At 29.8% G+C, this 27,495-nt stretch overlaps 3 protein-coding genes across 3 annotated transcripts; 1 reads left to right on the top strand and 2 right to left on the bottom strand.

The window, feature by feature from the left end:
• Positions 1–9,209: 9,209 nt before the first annotated feature.
• LOC107922942 (AT-rich interactive domain-containing protein 2) lies at positions 9,210–13,322 on the bottom strand. Its single transcript, XM_041105886.1, has 2 exons — positions 13,047–13,322; positions 9,210–10,365 (listed from the first exon to the last, which is right to left on the bottom strand). Exon 2 carries the CDS (start codon positions 10,351–10,353, stop codon positions 9,343–9,345), a length of 1,011 nt encoding a protein of 336 aa, XP_040961820.1. The 5' UTR covers positions 10,354–10,365; positions 13,047–13,322; the 3' UTR covers positions 9,210–9,342.
• A 5,717-nt stretch (positions 13,323–19,039) lies between these two features.
• On the bottom strand, positions 19,040–22,841 carry LOC107924490 (probable E3 ubiquitin-protein ligase RHB1A). The gene is made up of 5 exons (XM_016854966.2): positions 22,605–22,841; positions 21,409–21,528; positions 20,256–20,619; positions 19,980–20,089; positions 19,040–19,643 (listed from the first exon to the last, which is right to left on the bottom strand). The coding sequence occupies exons 2-5, from the start codon at positions 21,469–21,471 to the stop codon at positions 19,611–19,613; spliced, it is 570 nt and encodes a 189-aa protein (XP_016710455.2). The 5' UTR covers positions 21,472–21,528; positions 22,605–22,841; the 3' UTR covers positions 19,040–19,610.
• An 896-nt stretch (positions 22,842–23,737) lies between these two features.
• Positions 23,738–27,414, top strand: LOC121203469 (pentatricopeptide repeat-containing protein At2g46050, mitochondrial-like). The gene is made up of 2 exons (XM_041105887.1): positions 23,738–24,313; positions 24,788–27,414. The coding sequence occupies exons 1-2, from the start codon at positions 23,914–23,916 to the stop codon at positions 25,720–25,722; spliced, it is 1,335 nt and encodes a 444-aa protein (XP_040961821.1). The 5' UTR covers positions 23,738–23,913; the 3' UTR covers positions 25,723–27,414.
• The last annotated feature ends 81 nt before the right edge of the window (positions 27,415–27,495 follow it).

Raw genomic sequence — 27,495 nt, forward strand, 5'->3', positions numbered from 1 at the left:
TCATGAACTCTTACAGGATGGGTTCACACCATCATGTAAGCGAACCCCCACTTTGAGAACACGTGTTAATTCTGCAATAAGGTACGAGTTGACATGTATAAGAATCTACCTAAGACATCACATCCATGAACATGAACCGTATAATAGAAATAGAGAATTCAACCCCCTTTGAGAGACAGACACACAAAAACACTTTCACTTCGAAGGAAAATGATCTAACTAAACAACTTTGAAAAATGCTCATTTCATATTTCAGGTTACATTTTAGTCATTTATGTTTAAAATGTTACATTTTAGTCACTTACGTTATTGTGTTGTAATTGAGCGTTAATTGTCGTTAACGGTATAACATTAAGCTGATATGGTACATTAAATCATCATTTCAAAAAACAAAAATAGGTTAAATTATACAATTGAACCCTATATTTTTTTACTAAAACAAATTATTTGATTCAATTAAGTTGTTTATCAAAATGGTTATTTGCATTTGATGCAATTCTCGTCTAAATTAAAATATATTAAAATTATTTGATGTTTTGTATAAATTTAATTTAATGATTGATATTATATATAAATTTAAATCATTTTATGCTATATGCAATTTCCCATATTAAACATAAATGGGAATGTGTTTATGGAATCTATTAAATTTTTATTTATGAAATTTATTTTTTTAAATATTTTTAGAAACCCAATCCCATAAATATGGGTTTTTTATCCGAATAATATAAATAATAATTAATTACTAAAAAGGTATGAAAAATAGATTAATTACGAAAATAAGCATTTGCTACAATATTTTGACAGTGTCGCTTGATATATTGGCGGTACCCATAAATGTGATTATCTAAAATATTCAAGAACTTAATTATGAAAATTTACCGTTTTAATTGACAACCGCAAAAAGTTAGGCTTTAAGGTGTTGCCTCACAACATTAAAAAAGGTAAATTGCTCCATAAACCCCCATCGTTTATTATTTTCTTTTATTCTCCTTTAACACCAACAATAGAAAGGTCTCTTATCAATTAGTCCAAAAAGTATTTTTGTAAAAAAGTCGATTCCAATTGAAAATAAATTTTATTTATTTTTCAAAAAATATTTTTTTGTTCAAATTATGTCTAACATAACAGTTAACGGTATTCATAATTGTTTTCTTTCACTCACATTATATTTGGAAACTATAAATTTAACTAATAATTATAATTTATAAACAATAATATTTTTCTAAAGTTTTTATAATTATAATTTTATATCATGTCTGTAAATCAAATTGATAATAAAATTATAATTATTGATGTTAAAAGGGAATAAAAGAAAGTAACTATAAAAATATCTTTTTGGCAGAAAAAACTTTTTGGACTAATTGGTAAGAGACCTCTCTATTTTTTGTATTAAAGGAGAATAAAAGAAAATAATAAACAAGAGGGTTTATGAACAAATTTACCCGATGCAGCCACACTGTCAACTACCAATTATAACGGTAAATTTACATATCAGGTCCCTAAATATTTCAAGTTATCTCATTTCAATTTGGTGTCGCCAATATATCAGGCGGCACTATCGGAACACTATAACAAATGCCTATTTTAGTACTTAATCGATTTTCCATACCTTTTTCGTAATTAATTATTTTTTATATTATTTGGGTAAAAAAACTTATAAATATTCATTATTATAATAAAAATCTAATTAGCATATAATCCACTTAAAATTTTTAATTTATTTCACAATTTAACTTATCAACTTTTTATTTATTAGTAAAAAAACTTTCTATTTAAAAAATTAAATCTTGAAACAAATTCAAAAATTAAAATTGGTCTCAAAATCTATTAAAAACAAATAGAATAAAAAGTTGATTTTTTTTATTAGTAAAATACATTTTACTTAAAAAAATTAAATCATGAAACAAGTTGGAAAATTAAAATTAGTCTCAAAATCTATTAAAAAAAAGAAACTTTATCGTATTTAACAAAATTATACACAATTAATAAAGTTAATTTCATTGAAAAGAAAATATAGGATATATATTTATTTATTTTAAATTTGTACAATGAACTTGCATGTGTGTTCATATAACACTTAAAAAATTTGCAAAAAATAAGTAAAAGTTGAACATTTTTAAGTTTTTAACAATATCTTCAACTTCTAAATATGTTTTTATTTTCAACAAACTATCGACCGCATGCATGCTAGTTTAGCGGGATGGAAAACCATACTACTTTCACTAGTTGGTTGTCTCACGACTTTTTTTTTTAAAGTGCCCCCAAAATTTTTACTATTTACGAAATTAACTCAGATGCAAAATTATTCACAAAAATAATCTAAAATCTACAATGCACCTTGATGCCAGTCATTTCACCGCCTGCACCACCCTCCGTCATGCCCTAATGATTGTCCTGTTTAATTAAAAAAGGTTTGTGTATTTTTTAAAATACCTTTAAAAAAATATAGATATTTTATGATTAAAAAAATAAATAATATTTTAATAGATATCGACACCGATTCAAAATTTTAAAAATTAAAAAAAAAGTTACCGACATGCTTTGGTTACTTACTGAGGCCGATGAAAATAAGTGAGAAATTGGAACGCAAGTGAAAGCCATGGGATGGAAGTATATAAGAAACAAATGGAAGAATACAACAAATCTGCAAGGGAAAAGGAGCAGCACCAATGAAAAACTCTTTTTAATGTTGATGTTTGACCATCAATGTTTACCTTTCCTCGTGTCAATTTAATGCGATTTTGATTCTTCTCTCTCATATTTAATACATTGAAAAGGAAAAAAAAATCAAATTTCAGAAAAATATATAAGAAACGTCATTTAATGCACAACAGTAATTTGCATTAAAAAAAAGAAAATTATTATAAATATTTTATTAAGTAGATATCCATCAAAATTTAAATAAGTTTTTGATATACTTTAATTTCTAATAATCATTAGAAGTAGAGTTCTATTTCATTTATACTTCTTAGGTCTATAAATATAAATTTTAAAAAAGGATTGTAATTGATTCAAAATCTACTATTGGAATTTAATTTGCTTAAAATCGTCAAGACTCAACGCATAAAAAAAAGATTGATTTAATATATGGTTTAAATATTTGAAACGGTCTTCTTTTTAAGTTTTTATTACATGAGTTACATATTATTTTAAGCATATCATTTATTCATGAAAATGATTATTAACTTATTTATTTATGCTATTATAATAGATTTTATAATTTAATATATTGTAAATTTGTGTTAATAAACCAATGAATATTATGGCCATTCCGATTTGATTTAGTTCAAAAAATGGTTAAAGATAGTAATTCATACATTTTATATTATTCATGTGTTAATTATTTAAAGAAATGACATGCACGATTGTAAATGAAAAGTTTTATTAGCATGAATAGTTGAATTTTAAATTAAATTTCATGCATATTTATGAAGATGGTTGTGAAAGAAAAAAAAATTTAGTTCTTCATTATGTCATTTTTATGTTTGAGATGTGACTTCTATTAATATGTTTAATTTAGGCTTGTTTCTATACATGACCTAGCCAGTTATTCTGGTAGTTAATTAATTATGCATAACTCTTTTTAAAAAGGCTTTAGAAATATTTTGAATTGATCTCATATCTCATTATGATTAAACAAAATAACGAGTTATAATCATTTTTTTGGTATATTTGAAAATTTTGGCATATTCCTTAAAGCAAATATTGCATATAATTATTTAAAAATTATATTTATTTTGTTGACTTAGTGACATAAACTACACATTGATTTAGACATTTTCAGTAGTAATGTCACAATAGTGCTTATACGTGGATACAAAGTAAAAGGAATGATAGTAAAGTTATCAATTTATCACAATTTATATTGACATTAGTAGTACAATTGAAATTCATGTTAAAATAAACCAGAAGTTTGTTGATATAAATGCATTTACTACTAGGCGTGACCAGTTAGACCGTCCTATATCATATATGATGTGAAAATTAATTGAGAATTCATATGGACATTCATTAAACAACTAGAAAGTTCTTTAATTTAAAGAATTCTCATTTGTTGCTTGTTCTCAATAAAAATTGCTTCTTAGAAACTCACTAGCTAAAGTTTAAATTTAATGTCTTGCATTTTTTAAATGAATATGGGCTCATCCACCCACCATGTGTATAATTTTGATATTATATTATTCTTGGTAGATACATCTACAAAACAATCACATATGTGTTATCAACTTGCAGTCTGTCATTTGTAAGATTGTTTAAATAATTAATTTCAGATTATACAATTAAGACAATTTATATTGCTAAAGCTGATGAGTTTATATACCAGTCTTTTATTGATTGAGTTTGAAAAACTTTAATAAAACTTTATTATTTATGCGCATAATGGGTTAGAGAAATTATTGATTAAATGCATCTGATTAATATTTAAATCATTACTTATGATAACTAAAGTTTCAATTTCAACATGAGATTATATTGATTTACGTATTATATGCATCAAGTCAATAAGTTATAAATACTACCCATTACAATTGGTTTTTAGTTAAGAGCTAAATATTTCTCATCTTTAAATTTTTGTATGTACGTATATGTTCCAATTATTCCACCACAACGCATAAAGATGAGTGAATCTTCAAAAAAAGTTCAAAATATATATTAATTATAAGTCTCTAAATCATAATTTCATCAAAATTCCCTTTCCAAAAGTTGTTTATCTATCAACAACCTTTCATTTTCTACCATAAAATTTCATAATTCAACTATATTCATACATGGCAAAGTCCTAAAAAGTTGATAACTTTACAAATTAATCTTCGAGATAGCTAGATTAAGCTATTACGATCTCGAAAATATGAAAATTATTAAAAACGGGACAAGAAAAATACCTAATTGAGCCAAATAAGTTTGCTCAAAACCCAAATTCCATGGCTAGGGTTTCCATCTTTTTATTTGGGAAAGATGATGATATATGATGATATTTCTTAATTAATTAAAATATCATCTTTAATTATTTCATCTTTCCAATTTAGTCATTTTCTTTATTTAATTTTCCATTAATCATACTTATCTACTAACTCCTCTTAATGATCTATTTGCCATATAAGGACCTCAAATTTTGAATTTCATAGCTATTTAATACCTATAGCTACTAGAACTCAACTTTTGCATTTTATGCAATTTGGTCCTCTCTATTAAATTAAACATGTAATCGGTAAAATTTCTTTACGAATTTTTCATACGATATTTTTATCATAATGCAGATCATAAAATGATATTAAAATAATTTTTCTTATAAACTCAGATTTGTGGTCCCGAAACTACTATTCCGATTTCACTGAAAATGAACTATTACAGATTCAGGTACCTAAAACTGAAGATTAAAATAGTGAAAATAAATAAATCTCAATACGTTATGTCAATTCGAAAAAATATCGAACGATAATAAAAGTGATAGACAATGATTTTGCATGCAATATTATTGTTGAAATAATGAAATAAAAGGTGAATCTTAAATAAATCTATTGAGAAATATAAATATAAAATAGATTGGTCAAAATAGAAAGATGCAATTTAAGTACAATTATATTCGTGGATTTTTTGGACTAGTAGTCCAAATATTTAAAGGTATAAAGTCGGTGAGGATGCAAATGAAATAGTTTTGCAAAAGTGAAACAAAAATATAAAATTTTTCGCTAAGTCTTGGTATTAATTATAAAAAGATATAAGATTCTTTTATGTTTGATGCAATAACCTTTAGATATATTATTAAACTGACAGTTTATAAAATATTTGACTTGCATCTAATGATTGTTGTTACAACCTTTTTATGAATCACTATATAGTAAAGTTTAAATTAAAATCCTTTAAAGATTTAAAATGTTAGAAGCATATTGAATTTCTCAGAAAAATTTTCATTTATATGAATTGAAATAATTTGAACATGTGATAATTATGACTTAGTGAATAGTAGTTGAAGGAGAACTATAAAATGATCCAAAATACTCATTTATGTTTTTATAAAAAAATCATGATTAAAGTTTGTTATGATTATTATTGAAACTCCTGAAAAGATCAAAATATTTTTCTCCCAATTTTTTTTGCACTCGTGACTTTCAAAAGAATGTTGATATAAATACTTAACAAATACATTCAAATAGTCATTTGAAAATATGATATTCAACATTAAATACGTAGAATATGAGAAAGTATGTGATGTTTTTATGAGGGGAGTAAATATGTGTTGTATTCTTTTTCCCTTAACTGATGTTTTGTTCTATTAAATTTTCTAGGTAAGATTTTTAAAGAGGTAACATATTATATATATTATATATATTATGTGAAATCTTTTTCCTTCACTAGGATTTTTTTCCCTTAACAAATACATTCAAATAGTCATTTAAAAATCTGGTATTCAAAATTGAATACGTAGAATATGAGAAAGTATGTGATGTTTTCATAAGGGGGAGTAAATATGCGCTATGCTCTTTTTCCCTTAACCGATGTTTTTTCCCATTAGGTTTTCCTGATAAGATTTTTAATGAAGCAACATATTATATATATTATAGATATGCGTACTCTTTTTCCTTCACTAAGATTTTTTTTCCCACATGATTATTATCTTAGTAAGATTTTAAGTAGATACATTATCTACAAATAGACATCTAATAAGGAGTGTTATGAATATTTTAAGTAGATGTTTATCAAGATTTAGATAAGTTTTGATTTATACTTCTTCTATTTATAAATATAAACTTTAAAAAAGCACTGTAAATTATTTCAATCGATCAATAAAATACGCTCTCTATTTCCTCTCCTATTCTTTTTGTTCTTTATCCTCTATTTTTCATCTTATAACAGAAACGTCAAAGTAAATTGCATTAAAAAAGAGAGAAAAAAACACGCTTTCTGCCCCTATTGAATATGCTTTATTCTCTTACCCTATCTAACTTCAAGTTCTTAATATAGGAAACATTTTTTTGAAATTTTATTTTCCCTTTTTTTAATGCAATTTACTTTAATCTTTATTGTTGTAAATTAAATACGAGAGAGAATTCACATTAGATTTACTTGAGGAGAGAGAAACATTGAATTAGAACTTAAAGAAAATCTTAAATTAAGGTGAGAAAATGTTGATTAGATCATCATCAAAAGGATTTATGTTCAAACAAAACACTTAAACATCAACATTAAAAAAGGTTTTTTACTGTTGTTGCTCCTCCTTTGTAGATTTGTTGTATTCTTACATTTGTTTCTTATATACTTCCATGGCTTCATTTGCTTTCGCATTCCTCTTCTTTTTTCATCAATCTCGATAACTAGAGCATACTAGCAAAAAAAAAATCACATCAATGCTAGCAAAGGGAACGTTGGCACCAAAAAAATAATTTTTTTTAAAATTTTGAACCAGTGCCAACCACTTAAACATTAACACCTATTAAAATATTATTTTTTCTTAAATAATGGAATACCATATTTTTTAAAGGCATTTCAAAAATATACATACAAATGTCGAGGAATACAATGTTGGCACCAAAAATTATTTTTTATTAAAGGGGGCAATTGTTAGGGCATGATGAGCACCAAGGTGCTTTGTAGATTTCAAATCATTTTCGTAAATAATAAAATTTTCCGAATTACTTTTGAACAAAAGCCTGGTCCAACTCTAGTAAAATCATCACTAACATCACTTCCCCTCCACTCTTTATCATGTGTTTAGACACCAAAATCAACACTTAATCCATAACACAATGGTACGATCCTTTTAGTAGGGCCATGATTCTCTTAAACGAGGATTACACCTCTATAGGTGGGAGAAAATTTGTAGACCTATGTAACTCGATGGTCTCAAAATTCACCATTCTTAGACAATGAAAGAAACCCTTTCAGCCGAGCAAGCAAGCATGGTGAAGACTTACTAACCCACGAGGTTTTATGTAAAGGACCAATGGCGGAGCCAAGGGGCTGACAAGGGCCCCATCCCCCTAAAATAAAAAAATTACATTTAAACCCTTTATAATTTATAAAATTTTAAATTAGTAATGATAAAATTGTATTTTGTCCCCCCAAAAATAATAAAAAAATTAATTTAATCTGTCAAAAAACATAAAGATATAGACTATTAAAATGATAAAATTATATTTTTACTATCCTAAAAATATACAATTTAATCCTTATGGCAAAAGACTGCACGAAGCAAAACATTTTGCAAGTAATAGCCAAATTAATAGCCAAATCAATTGATTTTTGGACTTGGAAGAGTATATTGTAAGGACGAGACATGCGTTCGAGGCTTGGATATTCAAATATAGAATGAAGATATTATTGATTTCCTTCCAATTAAATAAAAATAATACAAAAGATACCGAACATTGACAACACATGCTCGTTATACCATGTTGAGCAGGAAACTATAGACCATCTATTTCGCACATGTACATTTGCACTTGCAACCTAATTTGGGTTGAATCATGGAATACGAGTTGATAGAATTATCATTCCACAATTCATGGAATGGGTCATACAGTGGGTTACTAAACTAGATTGCCAACAAAATGAACTAGATCTTGCGAAGAAAAAAGTTATCACAATCCGATAGATATGGAAGCACATAAATAAGGTTTGTTTCTCTGGTGAACAATCGAATCCCATCAAAGTATTAAAATATTTGAATTATTTATAAAATTAATTTTTATACATCTTTTAAATAGTTAATATAAATAAAAGTATCTTGATAACTTTCACTTCCAAATACAGAAGTTAAAAACACCTAATTTTAATCTTTTACTTTTGGGTGAAAAAATACTTTTCGACTATAATTTTAACCCTAAAAGCCAGGTGTTCTTTATTACTTCTATGGTGAAAAAACATTTTTGGAATCCCAAACACAATAAAGAATAGGGCATCAATAGGCAACTTCCTGGTTTGGCTCCAAGCGCCTATTGAACAACAAAAGTCCTCTATTTAGCATTGTTGTTGCTATTAAAAATTACTTATTAACAACCAATAACAATGCTAACCACACCTTTAGGACTATTTAGGAATAGATTGAAAATTTGTTTTGATAAGCACTTAGCTCCTTTGTTTGGCTCTAAAATGCACTTGATGGAAAAGAAAAACCTTTTGATAAGCATTGCTTTTACTGTCAAAAAGTACTTTTGAGCAACTAAAAGCAATGTTAAACACACACTAAAAGGCATAACTTTTCGTTTAAAAGCTTAATGAAAAAAAAGATGACAAAAATACATATGAAGTTTACAAGTAATGATAAAGGACATGAAAGAGAGAAAGAGCGCTTGAAAACAAAAAAGCATGGACCAAAAAACTTCAAAAGGATCCAAACTACTAGAGATTAAAGGTGTGATCAATTTTTCGATTCTTCCTTTTTAAGTTGTTGCATAAAACAAAATATTCACCATTGGAAGATTCATTTCCAGATATCTCTTTAAATGGACTTCCACTTTTCCATCTTTTGTCAAAGTGCTCCGTACTAAATTGAGGAAGAGCATCTTTTGACTTCTTTTGTGACTTCCTTAAAGGAATTAAGATGGAAGTGTAAGATTTAGGCCCAATGCCTTTACCAATTGATTCCGGTCCTAATACAACTTCCTCATCATCGTAGGTAATGCTATTGGGAGCGACTTGATTTTGGTACGCTCTATGTTGTAAAAGAAAGACATTGAAATAATAGCAAACAAGTTCTTCCCTACTTTTGTCATGAAAATTATTGTATATCTCATCCCAAAAACATTTTCCTAATGGAGGATTCGACTTCACTATTGATGAAAACATATCTTTTTCTTTCTCATTCCAACCAAATGCAACTTCTTCACCCATCTTATCAAAATTCCATTGGTTGAAAGCTGGTCCTAACTCATGCTTTACTTCCAACCTTTTCTCAGCAACATGAAATTTTACACATTGTAAAGAATTTCGAATTTGACAACTACATGAATCTTGTCTTCCTTTTCCAATTCGATCCCCTTCAATCAAAAAACTATATTCATTTTTTTCCAATGGCCAAATAAGAGTACCCAACCATTTCGCATCACTTTCTAAAGCTACTCCAGTCCACTCTAGTACTTCAGCTTGAAAAAGTGGCCCAATAGGAACTTGTATGTCAACATTATAATTGAACATTAGACTTGAAGTTGTAAAGTCACTACATTCACGCAAATTTTTGTCAACACTTAATATAGAATTATCCAAGTGGCTATGATTCCCAAAGGAAGAAGACTGTGACCAATCAAGACCCTTTGATGCCATTTTCCCTAAATGGAGTTGCTTCATGCTACTCGACCTTTCTCTGAGATTATACCTAAATTTAGGGTGATCATTATACATGCTCGAATGCATCTTCTGATTTTTCTACAAAGTGGGAACATCAAGTAATCATTATAATATAAATAAGAAAGAAAAGGAATTAGAACACATAACAAAAGTATCAAAAAGTAAATGGATGTTTATGGAACAAATAACAGTACAATACATAACTAATAAGAAATTATAAGTAAAGTTTCAAGATTATCTTACTTCTTAAGCTAAGAAGTGTTAGAAGTAGTGAAGCACAAATTATTTTACTTGCATTTTAATCATTACAATAGCTACAATAAACTTGATTAAAATGAAAATTACTCATTTGAGCAAACAAATCCTAATATTAACAATAGAGTTGCATACGCTTAAAGTAGTTAATATAGACTTATCCCTTAATTTAAGGACAAAAGGTAGAATAAGATGTTTCAATTGAATATATATGCCTACCAATTAGATTGGATAGAACTTGCAAGATCATATTTCTACAAAAAGCAATCTCTCAAAACAATAAAACCTATTTCCAAAGTTTCTCACTTCTAAGACTTCCACTTTGACCCCCCAGATATTTAACCAACCCTAAAGTTACATGAATCCTTTGCCATCCCAATAACCTAATTAAGCAATCCTCATGACGAATCTCATTTCCTCTTATGCAATGATATTTTTTCATTTATGTTATTCAGATCCATAATCATAACATCATCAATATCATCACTCTTGATACATATTTTACATTCAAGACATTCCTCTAAAAGTGTATCTTTGTACTTATTAGCGTCAATGCACTTTTGTCACCAAATGAACCGACCATCACATTGTTTAAATCCTCATCATTATGCAATTTTCAACTTTTCAACTTCATCAATATGCTTAGCTTTTTCACCTTTTACACATTTCTTTCTACATGGCAATACTCCATATCCTTGTTATCTGGTTCCAATAAAAAAATACCCCTTAAGCTTACCTTCCAAATCCAAACCATTGAAACTCATTTCAATATTTGAGTCATTGCTTTAAACAATTCTCTCCAACCATCTCTCTAATGAAACTAAGTACTTAATATAAACCAACTTAACTAAGATGTTACATCTAAACCCAACCCAAACTATTTAGCAACCAAATTCCATAAACCACTTTCCTAAGCAAATTGCATCCCCCTTTCTCTTACAACCAAGAAAACTTAAACAAATCCACAAGTTATCCATCTCCAAGCATAGGAGGAAGAGGCCAAAAACAACATTGGGCACATGTCTCCTTTAAAAACAACATTGAAGAACTTATTAAACTATAACCTAAGGTTATTAGATTCAGATTTCAAAAAAAAAAAACCATTGAAATGGGTTCAAGGATATTCAAAGAACCAATTGGGTCAAGCTTTTATGGGGAATTCTTGCAATCTACTAAAGGCCCATCAACCTTCATCGGCCATCCTCTCATTGATTTCAAATTCAAAACTTAAAAACAAACAATTATATAATCTTTCATTCTTCGACATAACAAATAATGAAGATTGGGAACCAAACTGATAAACAATTAAAATAAGAATAGAAAGACTTATTGCTTCATTTCAAAACTTAGATTTGAGTTAAATATCTCTTATTCTTTTTCTAATTCTACATGATGGTCGGAAAGCACAAATTTATCCCTTATATTATAAGAATTATCTCTCAATTCAATTATTTTGTATTTTTGTGTTGTGTTATATAATTTTTTTTCATGCTCTAGTGTGATTCAAGATATCGTTTTTACATGTAATTGTGTTTTTTTTTAATTTGTTGTAGTTTAATTATTTTTCTATATTGTATTTGTATAATTATGTTATACAAAAAAAAAATTGTTATCATCGCATTTGTATATTTTTTATCTTCAAAGTAATATATATTTATATAAATTTTAATATTTTTTACATAGATTTTCACTTCTATTAATGACATTAATTTTTTTTTATTTTGTTGTGTTTAGATTATTGAATATTGGCTTAATACATCACAAATTAAATAAAAAGGTAAAGATTTGATGTAAATCCAAACCCAAATCATAAGCTTGAACTTATAATTTTCAATTCTCCCAAACAAATAATTTTGAATCCATAAATTTAAAAATTACAAATCTAAATTCAAATTTAACCTTCTAAACACACAAGAGAACCGATTAAATATATGAGTTTTGCATTTTAGAAAATGGATTTTGGGCGGGAAAGGCTATAGTCCAAGGGGTTTTTTTTTCATTGAAAATTAAAAGGAAAATCTTTTCATTTTGTCCGTGCCTTCTCTCGAATCTAAAAGTCTTGTTAAGGGTCAAAATTAAATTGTAATTTCTATGATAAAAGAAGTTCTAAACACACTGCAAAAAAATCGTAAGGTTTCCATCTACGAACTTCTATTTTCAGAAAATAAATTTAAATCTTAGAAACAAGATAATTTATATGATAAATGCATATAAGTAAAAGCTTTTAGGATTATTTGTAAGATTCCTAATTTTGTTAAATGCTTATTTAGTCATCAATTCAAAATTCCAATAAATAATCATAAATTTGAAATTCATAATTTTGAAATATAAAATTTTGTTGAGTCTTAATTAATTTATATATTCACGCGAGTTAAGCAAATAGAATCAAAATCCAAAACTTTAAATTGTTGTTCTCTGCAACTAAACGTTCATAGATAATTCCAATGGGTTTTTCTTTTCAATTTTTATACTAAGAATAAAAAAGAGAGAAAAGAAAAACATACCTTTTAATAATTTTTTGACTGTGTAATAGAATGAGGTTTTGATGAGACTCTATTTGCCTCTGAGAATTTCCTTGTCTTTTCTCTTCTCGACCGTACCTTTTGTTTTTGCCTTGAGTAAATACCTGTTTTAGGGTTTCTCTTAAGCCCCTCCTGGTTTCCCACTCTCTTTTTGATGGGCTCTTTGCAAGAGAAAGAGATTTCTAAGAACAAATATAAAAGAGAAGGAAAATGTTTTTCTAGGGTTTCAAACTATACCCTAAACCCTTTAATTGATACTAGTTGGCTTTAATTTATACTAGTTGTTATGATGGGTTAACTTAGTTATTTATTAACCATGGTTGATAAATATTGGGGTATCATAAGGGTAGTTTAATCATTTGTGAGATGTTGAATTATAACATGTTGGTAAAACGGTTTTGGAGAACGAACGAAGGGTCTGTTTGTTTGACAGTAAAATAATGATTTACTGGAAAATATTTCTTGGTGTTTGGATGAATCTGTGTAAAATATTTTCTGTTGTTTGGCAAATTTTCTGAAAATATTTTTCGAAAAAGTTGTTTTTACATAATATATATTAATAAATTTTTATATTTTAAATTGTTTTTACATATATTGCAATTTGATTTAATAATTTTTTTTCTTGAGTATTACTCTCGAAATTCTTATAATAATTAATAATTTTTTAGAATTAAAAATTACAAGAGGTTATAGTAAATAATTACAAGTGTACAAACATACTCTAATATCAACCGGATATCTGGATACACCAAAGATCTAAAATTAGTATCTATCGCCATCTTAATCAAAATCATTTGAATATTAAATTTTCAAAAGATTAGCATCTGAATCCAGGTGAAACTCTTCATCCCAATCCCAATTCATCTAAATTACAATATTTGAATCCAAAGTAATAGTATGAAATAGGACACAGGCAAGCAACGATGGTTGAAATGTAGAGCAAAATTTTTTTTATTGCACAATCACTCTATTCCATCATTTCTCTTGATATTCTACACACCAAACATTTCCAACACTACTAAATTGGATGGTAGAATTTTGCAATTCTTTTTCATACAGATTAGGATTCTGAATATAACGCATAAAAGTCGGCCATTGAAATCAGATTAAGAAAATAAACATGGCAAAAATTGTTTCTAAGAAGATAATATAACCATAACAGTGTCTAAAAGATGGGAGAATGGTCATCCCTCAACTAGAAGCATTCTTCCTAGCAGCATATACGCAGTAAGCTGTAAATCCAACAATGGCTACAGTAGCTCCAACTGCAAATGGTGAATTACATCATTCAAAACGATAAAACAGCAATTCACTATAGTGAATGATAAAAATAAAGGAGCATGCCATTCAAGTTGAAGCAACTTCGTACCATCTCAGATTGTTTAAAGATAATTTTTGCTACGAAAAACTTCAAATACATATATGCTTAAACAAAATCACACTATAACTTGTAAAAAGGTTTAAGGTGCAAACACTGTAAGCAAGTGGACAAAAGGAAAGAAATAGTGATTTCCCCCACACCAACACGGAGAAAAAAGTAAAATATGTACACAACAAGAAGTCATCAGAAAATCTAACCATGGTCACCAACATTTTCAAAAATCTAAACACGGAAAACAATTTCCGGAAAATCAAATCCCACAATCAAACGGACCCTAAGTTAGAATATTATGATTTTTTTTCCAAAAATAATAACTTTATTGTGATATATAAAGAATAAACACTTAATCAAAATTATATCTTTTCGGTTCAACTATAATTAAATTTCATCAATTTAATATTAAATTTAATTTAATATTAAATCTATTAAATTAATAGAATAATTATCTACAAGATAAATATTAAATTGCACTTAATATTAAGATAATCATTTTAATATTAAATTAATAAAATACTATCAATATAAGTATTAAATTAAATTAAATATTAAATTTATTAAAATAATATTTTTTTGATTAATTAATCTGAAATCAAATTATCCGATAGAGTTTCAGTAGGAGTGTGATTCTTCTACTGCTCAATCGCTGAAAAATTGACACTGCCAACCATCCATCGGCCACCAAATTGTCACTGTCACAGTCATCAGTACTGTCATGCTCGATGGTGTAGGCACGACACCTCGAGTCAATTTGGCTGCTATCGGTTTGATCTGAGCCAGTGACGGCCCGATCGGTCTGATCCAACCACTGGTTGGACCATCGGTTCGATTTCACATACCGGTCCCGATTCGACCAGTTTTGGGTCTCAGTCTCGATTTTTTATTCTCGTTTCCAATATTTGATCTCAAGTCCAATTTTCAAATTCAATTACTTATTGGGCTAATTGTCTGACTTGAAATTTAAATTTCAAATATATCATGTTTATTTTAATTAATTTGATTAGTTTGATTTAATTAATTTAATTTTGTTTGATCAAAATTAATTTTCCCAAAAATCACTAAGATTTTTCAAAATTATTTTTTTAAGAAAATTACTTAATTAAATTCTCTAGTTGAACAATTCTCACGACTGCCCAATTTAATTCCACATCAAATAAATCGATTCGATTGAATTATATCCAAAGTCGTAGAATTTTCTTAAGATTCAAATGCAATTCGATCGAGTTTTTGTTGAGCTAGCAGAGGGACTAATCAGGCATATATAATTAAACTCTAGTAATTGCAATTATGTCCAAAAGCATTGTTATGATAATTCACAATTTACTTAATCATGGAGTCAGCCCACAAGAAGTACCATGATTAACTCTTTATTTTATACTATTTATGAAAACAATTCATCCAACTACTTTGTCCAATGACCTTGTCATATGTTTGTTATCATCATATGATATTCTTGATTCCTTTGAGTTAAATTCGTTCACTCAATACAATCCTATTATCTCTCATTATAACCATTGTGTCTTCTTAATGATTAATATAATCACTATCAACAAATGACTGTGATAAATTGCTTGTTCGAGAATAAGTAACTCGTGACCACGTTCCATATTTATTAATCCACACAATAGGATATCATTAACTTTTTAATCAAGTTATGAATTCCATTGTTGCTGGAAAAATCATGTCATTCACAAGTCGTGTACCCAACATATCGACTATGGGCTTGATCATCTTTAAAGAATAAGCCTCTACTTATATCAAAACACATGAGTTACATATGCATGGTCAGTGACTAACTCAGGATTTAGGTAAATCACACCATGAACGTCACCACCATAAATGTCACAAGTGAATTAATTCACAAATGGATTCAGAATTAATTCAAATTGGGTCCAGTCCAATGTATTATTCTTCCAATGAGTACATCTATGTCTCTACTTGTGGAGTCAACTGTTCCGATAACCAAGACTAGCCATCTCCCCAATTGGAATTGTAGACGACATAATAATCCTTCTAAGTATTTGAATAAAACGCTTACTTTGATTCTTTTACGAGATTACTGACTTGCTTAGATTATCTATTGAAATAAGTTATATTTCTCGCAATATAAATATTCTTACAATACCACTCATAATCAATTTTTAACTTGTAAATCAATGAGGAAATATTTGTTTGTGATAATTTTGCTATGTATGCAAAACCTGAAAGACAAAATTACAAAAGATATAACAATGAAATGTGAAATTAACTTTATTTATTTATCATTCAAATACATAGAAAATAATTACATGTTGACTACAACATATGCACATTTCCCAACATGAGATTCATTCAATGTAAGCAAAAAAGGATCATGCAAAAAATATATTCATATCAAAATTTATGTAAAAGATAAATAAAGTTTTGGTTGAAATAATAAGGTTAAAGCTTTGAAAAGTTACAAAATGATCATCTAATTGGTTAATGGAAAGATGACGTGACAACTTTTAAAATTGGCATGACGGTAACTTTAGCCCTTAATATTTATATGCTGTGTCAATTTAGTTTTGATTATAAAATAATTAACCTTCAACATTTACACTATTTTCTTTTAGAATCAATATTAAATTGACACAGTGTATGAATATTGAGAGTTAAAGTTGTTATTATTTCAACTTTAAAAACTTCCATATCATCTTTCCATCAGCCATTTAATGGTTAGTGACAAAAAAAATTGAATTGTTGAGTGGTTATTTTGTAACTTTTTATAGTTAAGTGACAAAAAAAAAATTTACTAATATGTTTGGTGACTGCCAGCATAGTTTACGCAAAATTATAATGTTCTAAATTTAAATTTCACCATATATTATTTTTAGTTTAAGTTGATTTTTATAAAATATAGAAAAAGAAACAGACATGGCAATAATTGTTATTTTGTAAAAAAAAAATTAATTTTTTAGTCATTTTTCAATTGAGTTGGTATTTGATTCACTTGTGATTCCAATTTAGATACAAACAAAAGTATAGTATGAAATAACCATATGCATACTCACTATGTAAGAAAAACATAAAAATAATATAAAAATAAGAAAAATAAAAAAGACAAGCTTAATTAATAATTATTATTTTTAACATTAATATCATTATAGGTTATTATCATATTTGTTTTTTTTTATGCAATGCCTAGAACTATCCATAGCCCATCCCAACACCAACCTTTAAATAGGAGAATAACATGTTTCAGCGCACTTAAACCCATGTTCTCTTACACTGGCAACAATGCCGATATCAATCAAAACTAAGACTCAATTGGCAATTAATGATTATTTTTAAAACAACTAATGATTGTTAATAAAGATATAAAAAGCATAATTTCAAAATTTGCGTTCAATGTTTATATCTTTTGTCAGTTTGACCATTATTATTTTTAGGATAAATATCAAAATTATACATTAACTTTGATTTGGAGCAATCATACACATGAAACTTAAAATATGATTCATATGTATATATGAAATTTTGATTTTGATTTAATTGTACATATTTAAAGAAATAAATACATACATTTATTTTCATATTGAATTAATATTATTGTTTGTGTATATGTAAAATGGTGCTACTTTGATAATGTAGTTAGTGATTTATGAAAATTGGATCAAATTAAAATCATGTATAAAATCACACAAAATAAAAAATTATGTATGATATTACACATTTGATCAAAATTCATGTATAATTTTTATATTTATCTTTTTTTTTTACCTAAATTTCACATCTTTGACAAAAATTCCAATATATCAACGAATACGTTCAGTCACCACACCGCAAGCCAAATATTGAGCAAGGATCTCCAAAGATAAGAGCATTTACTTCCAACAATAATGGTCTCCGGACAAGTATCACAAACATTTTACTTGTTTCTTAAAATACGGACCCAAAAAGCATCCACATTGGTAAGGTATTAAACCCAAGTTTGAGTAGGAAAACTTTGTTTTGTTATTTTATTTTCTTTAGCCCAAGACTACTAGTATCAAGCGGCATACAGCAATTTTCCTAATTAATCAAAAGCAAACTTTCTATTTCCTGAACCCCAATAGTCTCGTGCTAGTTCCTTGATTTCATTGAATATATTTGGTAGACAATTTGGCAATGATGATAATCACTCCACTCTTGGATATAGACGGGCATTAATGCTTGTTTCTGAAGGAGTCTGGTTTGGGGAACTGGATTTTTTACTGGGCCATGAGACTGTTCTACTGTCCTTGGTACTTCGGCCTGATGGCCTTTGAATGAATTCTCTTTTCGACAGAAAGAAAAAACTGAGAACATTTGAGCTTTTTCTACTGGGCCGATTCAAGCTAAGACTCCAACCTTTTTCAGCGTCTACTTGAGGTATAACTTGATTCTATCTAAAAGAGGAAGACAAGGAGAAAAAGAGAGAACATTTGAGGTATAACTTGCATGGTATATTCTGCCAGCACTGTCTGCAATAATAATATCGGGCTCTTTCTTGAGCAAGGAGTTACAGGATTGTGGGGGCACAAAGGTAGCAAGCAAAACAGGCTCCCAATAGGAAAAACACAGGTACAGGAATAAAGACCAGAGAACTCGCTTGATCTAAAATTCTAAATTCATGTGAGGTGTACATTTCTATTAACACATTGAACATCCTCCATCATAAATCCATTTAAATAGGAAAAACATATACATATTTACAATATCATTGCAGAAGAGAGGTAGCATAAAGCATTCAATTTCAAAATAAAACAAAAAAAGAGGAGATGACAGAAAATATGAACAAGTAGAATCATTCTGTTCTGCAAACAAAGCTCCATAGAAACCGATTCTGATCACTTCAATTACCTCGTAGCTTACACCATCCTTCCCCCCGCTGATCTAAAAGCTAACACAATATTCAACCATATAGAAGAGGAGCATCAACATCCCAAGTTGCGCTATGACACTCTGTCAACTTGATTCTTTGCTCTCATAAGTCACAAACTTGAAGAATTGATGAAAATATTCACAGCATAAATAAATGAAACCTTTTACATATCAAAGGTAAAATTCAATCTTCCAGGTAACACCGTCTGACCAGCTGCAGAACCAAAAACTAATATATATCTGCAGCATCCTGAGTGGAAAGCTTTACTCTCAAACAACAAAGAAATCCCATCTTGAATCAAGAGTTACTGATCAAAAGTCTGCTCGAATATCATTTCCTGTAATATTAAAATAGTACAACATATCACTAGTTTGTAGACATAGTCGTAAACATATACCTGCAAGGTTATGCAAAGTGCAGGATTTGACATAGGGAATTAGAAGACTGCAGATCTGTCGAGTTACTATTAAAATACTACACTATAATTTCCTTTTCTTTTCCTGCACCATCCACGAGATAGACAAAACTTGAATTCATTTGTTGGCAGAGTAAATTGCATCCAACAAGCATGACTGTAAGCCTTGTCCCAAATTAATCCCTCTACAAGACCACAACCAGGCTAATCTTATGCAGGTAATCAACAAAGTTGATTGGAATCTGAAAGAGGCAAAACCTGATCGCATATAGGGCAGGTGTCACTTCTTTCCATCCATTCCAAAATGCAAGATAGGTGAAAATGATGTTCACATTTTGTTAAGAGTTTTGGATTCTCTGCGTCATACTCTGCATGCCCAAGTACCATAGACAAGCCATCACTTATGAGCTGCTAAAGATATTAAATTAACAAGGAATTGGGGTTGTTTTCAACATAAGTGATCAGGTTGCAGAAAACATGGCTTTTAGAGCTTACACTAGCAATTAATGCCTCTGGCAATAAGAATAGACCTACCGTCAAGACAAATAGGACAGGCATCCTCTTCCTCTGCTGCTGATTTCTTAGATTCAATTAAGTTTGTGACCTCTGGTTTTCTTGGCGAAAGAAGCAAAGAACTAGACTGTGTTCTGGAGTCTGACTCCTCAAGATCTTCAAATGTAGGCAGGGTCTCAAAACTTCCCCCACTGACAGTTTCCCTGAAAGATTCTGAATCAGCTGAATGTGGACATCCAAAGACCACATCATATGGCAAAGGTGCTGGAGGTGCCCTAAATGTATCAGGTACTTCTAGATCCAAATTAACCAGAACAGCAGTCATTGCAGAGGCTGATCCACCATGAGGTGTTAAAGACTCATTCTCTTCCAAAGCTGGTGGACACTGTGGAAAGGGATTTTAAAATTCAAAGAATAATACATAAAAGACAGGGATTCTCAAGAACCCTTTCATCAAGGTAGCAGTTAAAGGGACATCTCCACCTAAAGAAATTAGAAATCACCAGGTAAGCTACTATATTAGCACAGTGGCCAAAACAAACAACACAAGGGCTTCATCCTTCACACACATATAAACACTCAATCTCCCGTTAAGTTTTTTACGGTGTATTTGGAGGAGATTCTCATCTTAGGGCAATCGATGGATTCATATACCAAACCTCTAGTTTTGTTTTCCCTTTTTGTCTTCATCAATATTAAAAAGAAAGAAAGAAATAGCAAAATACAATGAAGAATCAGACAAGCTGAAGCAGGAAATCAAAATAAACACAGTTTCCACAAATCTGAGCATGCATACAAACAGACATCTCTATTCAGATGATTAAAGAAGACCCTGGGGTCAGTAAAAAGTTCCAACATTAATCAGATAAAAAAATCAGTTGCAGATCACAGTTTCTACAACTGGTTCAAGTGAAAGAAGGAACAAAATGGATTAAAAAGAATGTCAATTTCATGGAATAATCAATTACAAAAAGAGTGAACTAATGGTATTAAAAATATTCTTTTCATTCTCATTTGCTTCCTCCTTTTCCATTCGATTTCCAACCTGTTATTGTGAGTGAATACTCCCAATATTCCAAACAAACATGCTCCATTTCTTAAGTATGAAATAAGAAAAAGTCCTATATGATAATAAAGGCATTAGACATATTCATAAGATGAGCATATTACTAACATAATAATATACAGGTGTCCCATGCAGATGAGGTTTCCGGGAAGAACAACAGCAGCCTCCCATATCCCACAGTTATCTTTGTTATCCACTCAATACAAAGGTAGTTTGGTGCATTTTCCCCTGTTATTCGACATCAAAGGACAAGTAGAATATAATAGTTTCAAACACAAGGAGAGGGAAAAAACCAACTTACAAGCCAGGAAAAAACATGTAACATACGAGAAAATAGAATCAAGCTTTGAGAAGCATGAACAAACAAAGTAAATAAATCCTTACTAATCATGCTAAACAGAATTGGGAATATAAAAAAATAAATCATCCCCATATATAGACAAATTATATACAAATACACTAAAACATTAATAAGACCATGATCATAATGAGGCTCAGTATAAAACCTCATAAATATGTTGTCAAGGTGATTATCTTTCTTTCTAGAAAGAACAAAGCCGTAGACTAAGTTATCTGACAAATATAATACGCAGATCATGCTGAGAAGTAAAATACTTGAGACATCATCATTTCAATACATACCAATTCTTCGATTAGCTGGGGATAATAAGTTAACAGCTTCTGGTGTATACATTACAACCATACAGCTCAAAATGATAGGTGTATCCACTAGCACACCATGCACGACTAAAGAAGGAAAACAAAATATAAGAAATGATGACATGCATACAGAGCATGACTCAAGTGGCCATGTCATCCAAAGAGTTTAGCCTTTGAAAGGAATTTCTTTTTATGAAATAAGCTGGAAAATGAGATCCAACCGCTTAGAGCCCCACATGCTCTGATTATCCAAAAATGGAATATAAAAAGCCTTGAAAATCCCCCAAAAGCAGACACTAAAGAACTCAAATTTGCAAATTTCAAACTTTTGAAATCTTCTATGAAGGCAATCCAACTCATAACTACAGAAACTAACACCGAAACCTTAAAGTTAAACTTACATCGCAATACAGTTCATATTAAAAAATCCGAGATTAATCACTAATTAACTGGAATACCAACAAACGACGAAACTATCCATATAATAACGAAAAAAAACTGGAAGTCATACCAATTTCATAAACCCTAATTTGAGAAATATGGAAGAGACAAGGGGAAAAGTGACATGTAAGTGAAAGGAAAAAGTTTTAATGAACAAAAATAAAGTTAAACGATTAAGGGAAAAAAAGAACAGAAAATTTTACCTTTTGAAGCGGCGGCGGAGAGAAAGAGGCGAAGAATTTCCAGCCAAAAATTCCAACTTGGAAGCGTTTATAAGAAATTGAAGAAGAGATCTCTTTCTGAGGGGAAAAAAGAAAAAGAAAAAGAAAAAAACACTTAAGGTTTTTCTTCTTCTTTTTACTTTTTCTTGTATTTTAATTTTTGTCTGTTGTTATATAGTTTCTTCGACAGTCAGCGCAGCACTTAGCTCTCTTTCATGATTTATTTATTTTTATTAATTGGGTGCAATGATTTCATTGGCGGCAATACCGCGCAAAGATTTTCTTTCTAACGTAAATAGAGCCAAATCCGGGGTTATTATACTGGAATGAATTTCATGATCACAAAGGAAAAAGAAAAAACTTGGCTAAATTTAATGAAAAGTATAAATTTTCAACCTTCTAATTTGACTAAATAATTTTTTTACAGAAGCTTCTTAACCTAAATTAATTATTATTTAAAACAAAAAACTTGTTAAAATAAAGATTTTTAACATAAACTAAATAATCCAATATTTTTAATACTTCCAACCACTTCAAATGTACTTTTAAGACTAAAAAATGTATTTTTAGCAAAAAGTTAAAATAAAAAATTTTAACTTCAGTTTAAAAGTGCTTTTTGACCCAAAGATATTTTTGAGACATAATGTTAAACCTTCAACACAGGTTATGAGTACATTTAAAAAAAATTATTATAAATGCATTATATTTTTTAATAATTTTATTAATTTTGATAAAATGATAAAATTAGAATTTTTTATTACACAAGTATTTGATAAGAGTTTAAATTACAGTTTTAAAAAATAATTTTAATTTTTAATTAAATAAAAATGGATGAATTAAATTGAGATATTTATGTTTATTTGGTGTGGGTTTCAACCTTTGTATTATTTTATATATTTAGATATAATTTTTTCCTCAAAGGGTAATTTTTAGAGAAAGAAAATCTGTTATAGGGTATGAATAATCTTTTTATAAAATTATAAAAAAACATAAAATTTAATCAATTTAGGGTGGATAAAAACAGTGATAACAATAAGATTAGATGCTATAACGATATTATAACAATACTGTAACATGATATAAAAATGAAATTAAACGCATCACATTACCCACTATTAATTAATTATTAATAGTATATTATAGTTAAAGCAAAATATGGCGAAGGAAATAAAGAGAAATTGTATAAATTGCAAGTCCATCACACCGTCTAAATATCACCAAATCTACCGTTCATTCCATTCTATGTCGGCTTTGGTCTCGTATAACGGTCTTCCCCGCAGTCTCTGATCCTATGCATTCGAAATGCCGTACTCCTTTGATCTCCACCGTCCATTTCAAACGACAGTTATCTTCTTCACCGACACTCCCTCGAGAAACAACCCAATTACGCGCGCTGAAGCTGAAACCCAATCCATCTCTCTCGTTGAGTACGCTCAGAAACACGGTGTCGGCGCTGCATCCCGGTTCGACCGGCTTCTACCCCCACGCCCTTAAAATCTCAGCCAAATTGGGTCTCCTTAAGGAAGGGAAACAACTCCATTCACGCATGATAAAACTAGGGTTCAATAATGTACTGCCTCTGCAAACTCAGATGCTTAATTTATACGTTAAATGCAAACAATTTTCCGACGCGGAGAAATTGTTCGATCAAATGCGTGTTCGAAACTTGGTGACGTGGAACACTATGATTTGTAAGTCGAATCTTTGTTTGGGTTTTTCTTATTTCAAGAAAATGTTGATAAACAAGGTAGGTTTTGATCATATAAGTTTGAATACTTTGCTCCATGCTTCCTCTGAGGTAAAGGGCGTTGTTTTTGGTAGAGAATTACATTGCTTTATAGTGAAATGTGGGTTTTTGTATGATTCTTTTGTGAGCAGTGCTCTTGTTCATTTATATGGGGAATGTGGTCTGGTTGAAGAAGCGAGGTGGGTTTTCGATCAAGTATTTTGTAGAGATTTGGTGTTGTGGAATGTGATGGTTTCTTGTTATGCTTTGAATTCTTTAACAAAAGAGGCTTTTGAGGTTTTCGATTTGATGAAGAAGGAAGGTGTTAAAGGGGATGGTTATACGTTTTGTTCTTTGCTTAAATCTTGCTGCATCTGGGGATTTTATGAACTTGGAAGGCAGGTTCACAGTCTCATCATTAAACTTTGTTTTGATTTAGATGTTCCTGTGGCTAGTGCACTTGTTGATATGTACATAACGAATGGAAATTTGTATGATGCTCAAAAAGCCTTTGATGGAATGACTGCTAGAAATGTTGTGTCTTGGAACACTCTGATCGTGGGTTATGCACAGAGGGGAGATATGGAGAAGGTTATGGAGCTTCTTAGAGAAATGAGGTTACAAAATTTCTGTCCAGATGAATTAACTATGGCTAGCATATTTCAATCTTGTGGTGTTTCATCCGGCTCTGCTGAACTGTTGCAAGTCCACACTTATGTGATTAAAAATGGGTTTGAGTCCTTTTTATCTGTTACAAATGCTTTAATACATGCGTACTCCAAGTGTGGTAACATTGATGGTGCATTACAATATTTTGTTTCAGTTTCAGAACCTGATCTTGTTACTTGGACATCGATTATAGGTGCTTATTCGTTCCTTGGTCATTCAAAAAGAAGTGTTATAGCTTTTGAGAAAATGTTAGTTGCTGGTGTAAAGCCAGATCAAATTGCCTTTCTTGCTATTCTTTCCGCATGTAGCCATGGGGGGCTAGTAAATGAGGGGCTTCATTATTTCAATATAATGATGAATGACTATCAAATTATTCCAGATTCAAAGCACTATACTTGCCTCGTTGATCTGCTTGGTCGAGCTGGCCTTCTCAATGAGGCTTTTAGTTTTATAACATCTCATCCCGTTGCATGTACACCAGACACCTTGGGAGCATTCATTGGGGCATGTAGCATCCATAGCAACATAACATTGGCCAAGTGGGCCGCAGAAAAGCTTGTTGTCTTGGAGCCTAACAAACCTGTAAATTATACTCTTATCTCTAACATATATGCCTCTAAAGGAAGATGGTTAGATGTGGAACGTGTTAGGAAAATGATGACAGACTGTTGTGATTACAAAATTCCTGGTTGTAGCTGGGTGTAACTTGCTGCTCATGTTAATGTGTTTGTCTCAAGTGATAATCTTACCTGAAACTTTGGACATGTAACCAATATCACCTGTTCCAATGAAGCATGAATATAACACATCAGCTGGTGAGGACATGTGCTTCAGCAATATTATGACTGTGCTCTTTAAATAATTCTCTTGTTGTTTTTAGTAAGGATTTGCGTGCTCTAACTGAATCTGCATGCCCCATTAACCCTGAGGTAAGTCTTTGGGTAATGAGTAAAACTCTTACTATGGTATGATTTCGAATAATCTATCTTGAAATGCATTTTATATAGCATTTTTCTATCCAATTGATGAACAATTTTATGCTGATTGGTAGATGTCAATAGCTTTTTTATGATGATGGAATTGAATGAATACATCTCTTTAACTTCTTTTAAATGTTTTAGTAATAACAATAGGTCTAATACTAGTCTATTTAAGTGTCCTCTAAGCTGATTGGAAGGCTTGCTTGAAAGTCTGGCAACTTTGAAGTAACTATAGAACTTTGTCAATTTTCTCTCCATCTATACCACAAATCATTGGTTTAAACCCACATAATTTTTATTCTCACTGCACTTGATAGTTGATTGACTTCTAGTCTAAGGGCAAATGCAATTACTCCTAGTGGAATCTAGGAAGAACACTTTCCTCTTCTACGTTGTATGTTGATGAATGAGGAAGCATTGCTGCTTGCAAATGGGTATGGAAACTATATTATCGAATTTATCATATCAGTTCTAGACTGTTGTGGTTGTTGGTTTTTTAATTTAATAATAAATATATATATTTAAATCACATGGTAAAAGTGTGGCGTATAAATGGCTAGAGGGGTGCCTGAAGAGCTTTACGGTCTCCATCCAGAAAATGAAGTGTAAGGGTGGAGCATTAGAGGACATCTGGTGAGATCAATCTGTTGAGCTTAAAAGAACCGGGAAGATCTGAGGCCAGTTTCGTAAATGCCTGATTCCATTGCTATTACAATCTAGTCTCGGACATCAAGATCCTCTTTCCGGATTTACAAAACCCGTTTGAACCAGTCCACAGTTGGATGAGAATGGTTGTTCTTGATGTTGCTTGTGTTATATGTTGTCTTATATCTGCAGACATGAAGTGGATCCATCAATGTTAATCCGGGTTTTAAGTAGTGGGGGGAGTTTGAGCTAACTTGTCAAGTAGCAGCCCCATTTTTGTTCAGACGTTGCTGTTTTCAGGTAGTAGTAGCTTGCAAGAAAGCATCCCTGTTGAAACCTACCCTTAAACTTGATTTGTAGTTAATTTGATTCAGACATTTGAATTGATCAAATCAAGAGTAGGTTAGGTTAGAGGCAAGTTCCCCTTTTTGGCCGTTCCCTTTCTTTGTTTTATTTGGCCTTTGACTATGACCATAGAAAATACTCTTCCACAAAGGGGACCGTTATATGAACACACGATATTAGTCAATCACAAAATCCGAGAATGGTCTTTAAAATTATCACGTAAATTAAATTATTTATCTTTTAATATAAGTTGGATCATTTTGAATACAAAACGAAAATACTATATTTAAACATGATTTTGTCCGTAATATATTTTTATTTTTAATATTTTAGATTCAGGGATTGACAGTAGTTTATCATAGGAGAGTTGTGATAATTACTATAATCTCATAAACTTTGATTAATTTTTTCAAATGTTATAAAAAAACAAAAAAGCAGCAAACAAACAAGTGAAGAGAAGACGCGTTCATCCAGCTACCAAGTAAGAAAGAAAGATCTTGTTTTTGTT

Source organism: Gossypium hirsutum, chromosome D11 (assembly GCF_007990345.1).
Source record: "Gossypium hirsutum isolate 1008001.06 chromosome D11, Gossypium_hirsutum_v2.1, whole genome shotgun sequence".
In the NCBI taxonomy this organism is placed as follows: Eukaryota; Viridiplantae; Streptophyta; class Magnoliopsida; order Malvales; family Malvaceae; genus Gossypium; species Gossypium hirsutum.

What these genes read in the sequence shown, in the direction of transcription:
- LOC107922942 (XM_041105886.1), bottom strand. Translation starts at nt 10,353, where the DNA reads ATGCATTCGAGCATGTATAATGATCACCCTAAATTTAGGTATAATCTC.
- LOC107924490 (XM_016854966.2), bottom strand. Translation starts at nt 21,471, where the DNA reads ATGGGAGGCTGCTGTTGTTCTTCCCGGAAACCTCATCTGCATGGGACA. An exon ending in CTGTCCTATTTGTCTTGACG is followed by an intron (nt 20,090 to 20,255) that starts GTAGGTCTATTC and finishes TTGGGCATGCAG; the next exon opens with AGTATGACGCAGAGAATCCA. An exon ending in CCTGCCCTATATGCGATCAG is followed by an intron (nt 19,644 to 19,979) that starts GTTTTGCCTCTT and finishes TTAATATTACAG; the next exon opens with GAAATGATATTCGAGCAGAC.
- LOC121203469 (XM_041105887.1), top strand. Translation starts at nt 23,914, where the DNA reads ATGCATTCGAAATGCCGTACTCCTTTGATCTCCACCGTCCATTTCAAA. An exon ending in GACGTGGAACACTATGATTT is followed by an intron (nt 24,314 to 24,787) that starts GTAAGTCGAATC and finishes GTTTTGATTTAG; the next exon opens with ATGTTCCTGTGGCTAGTGCA.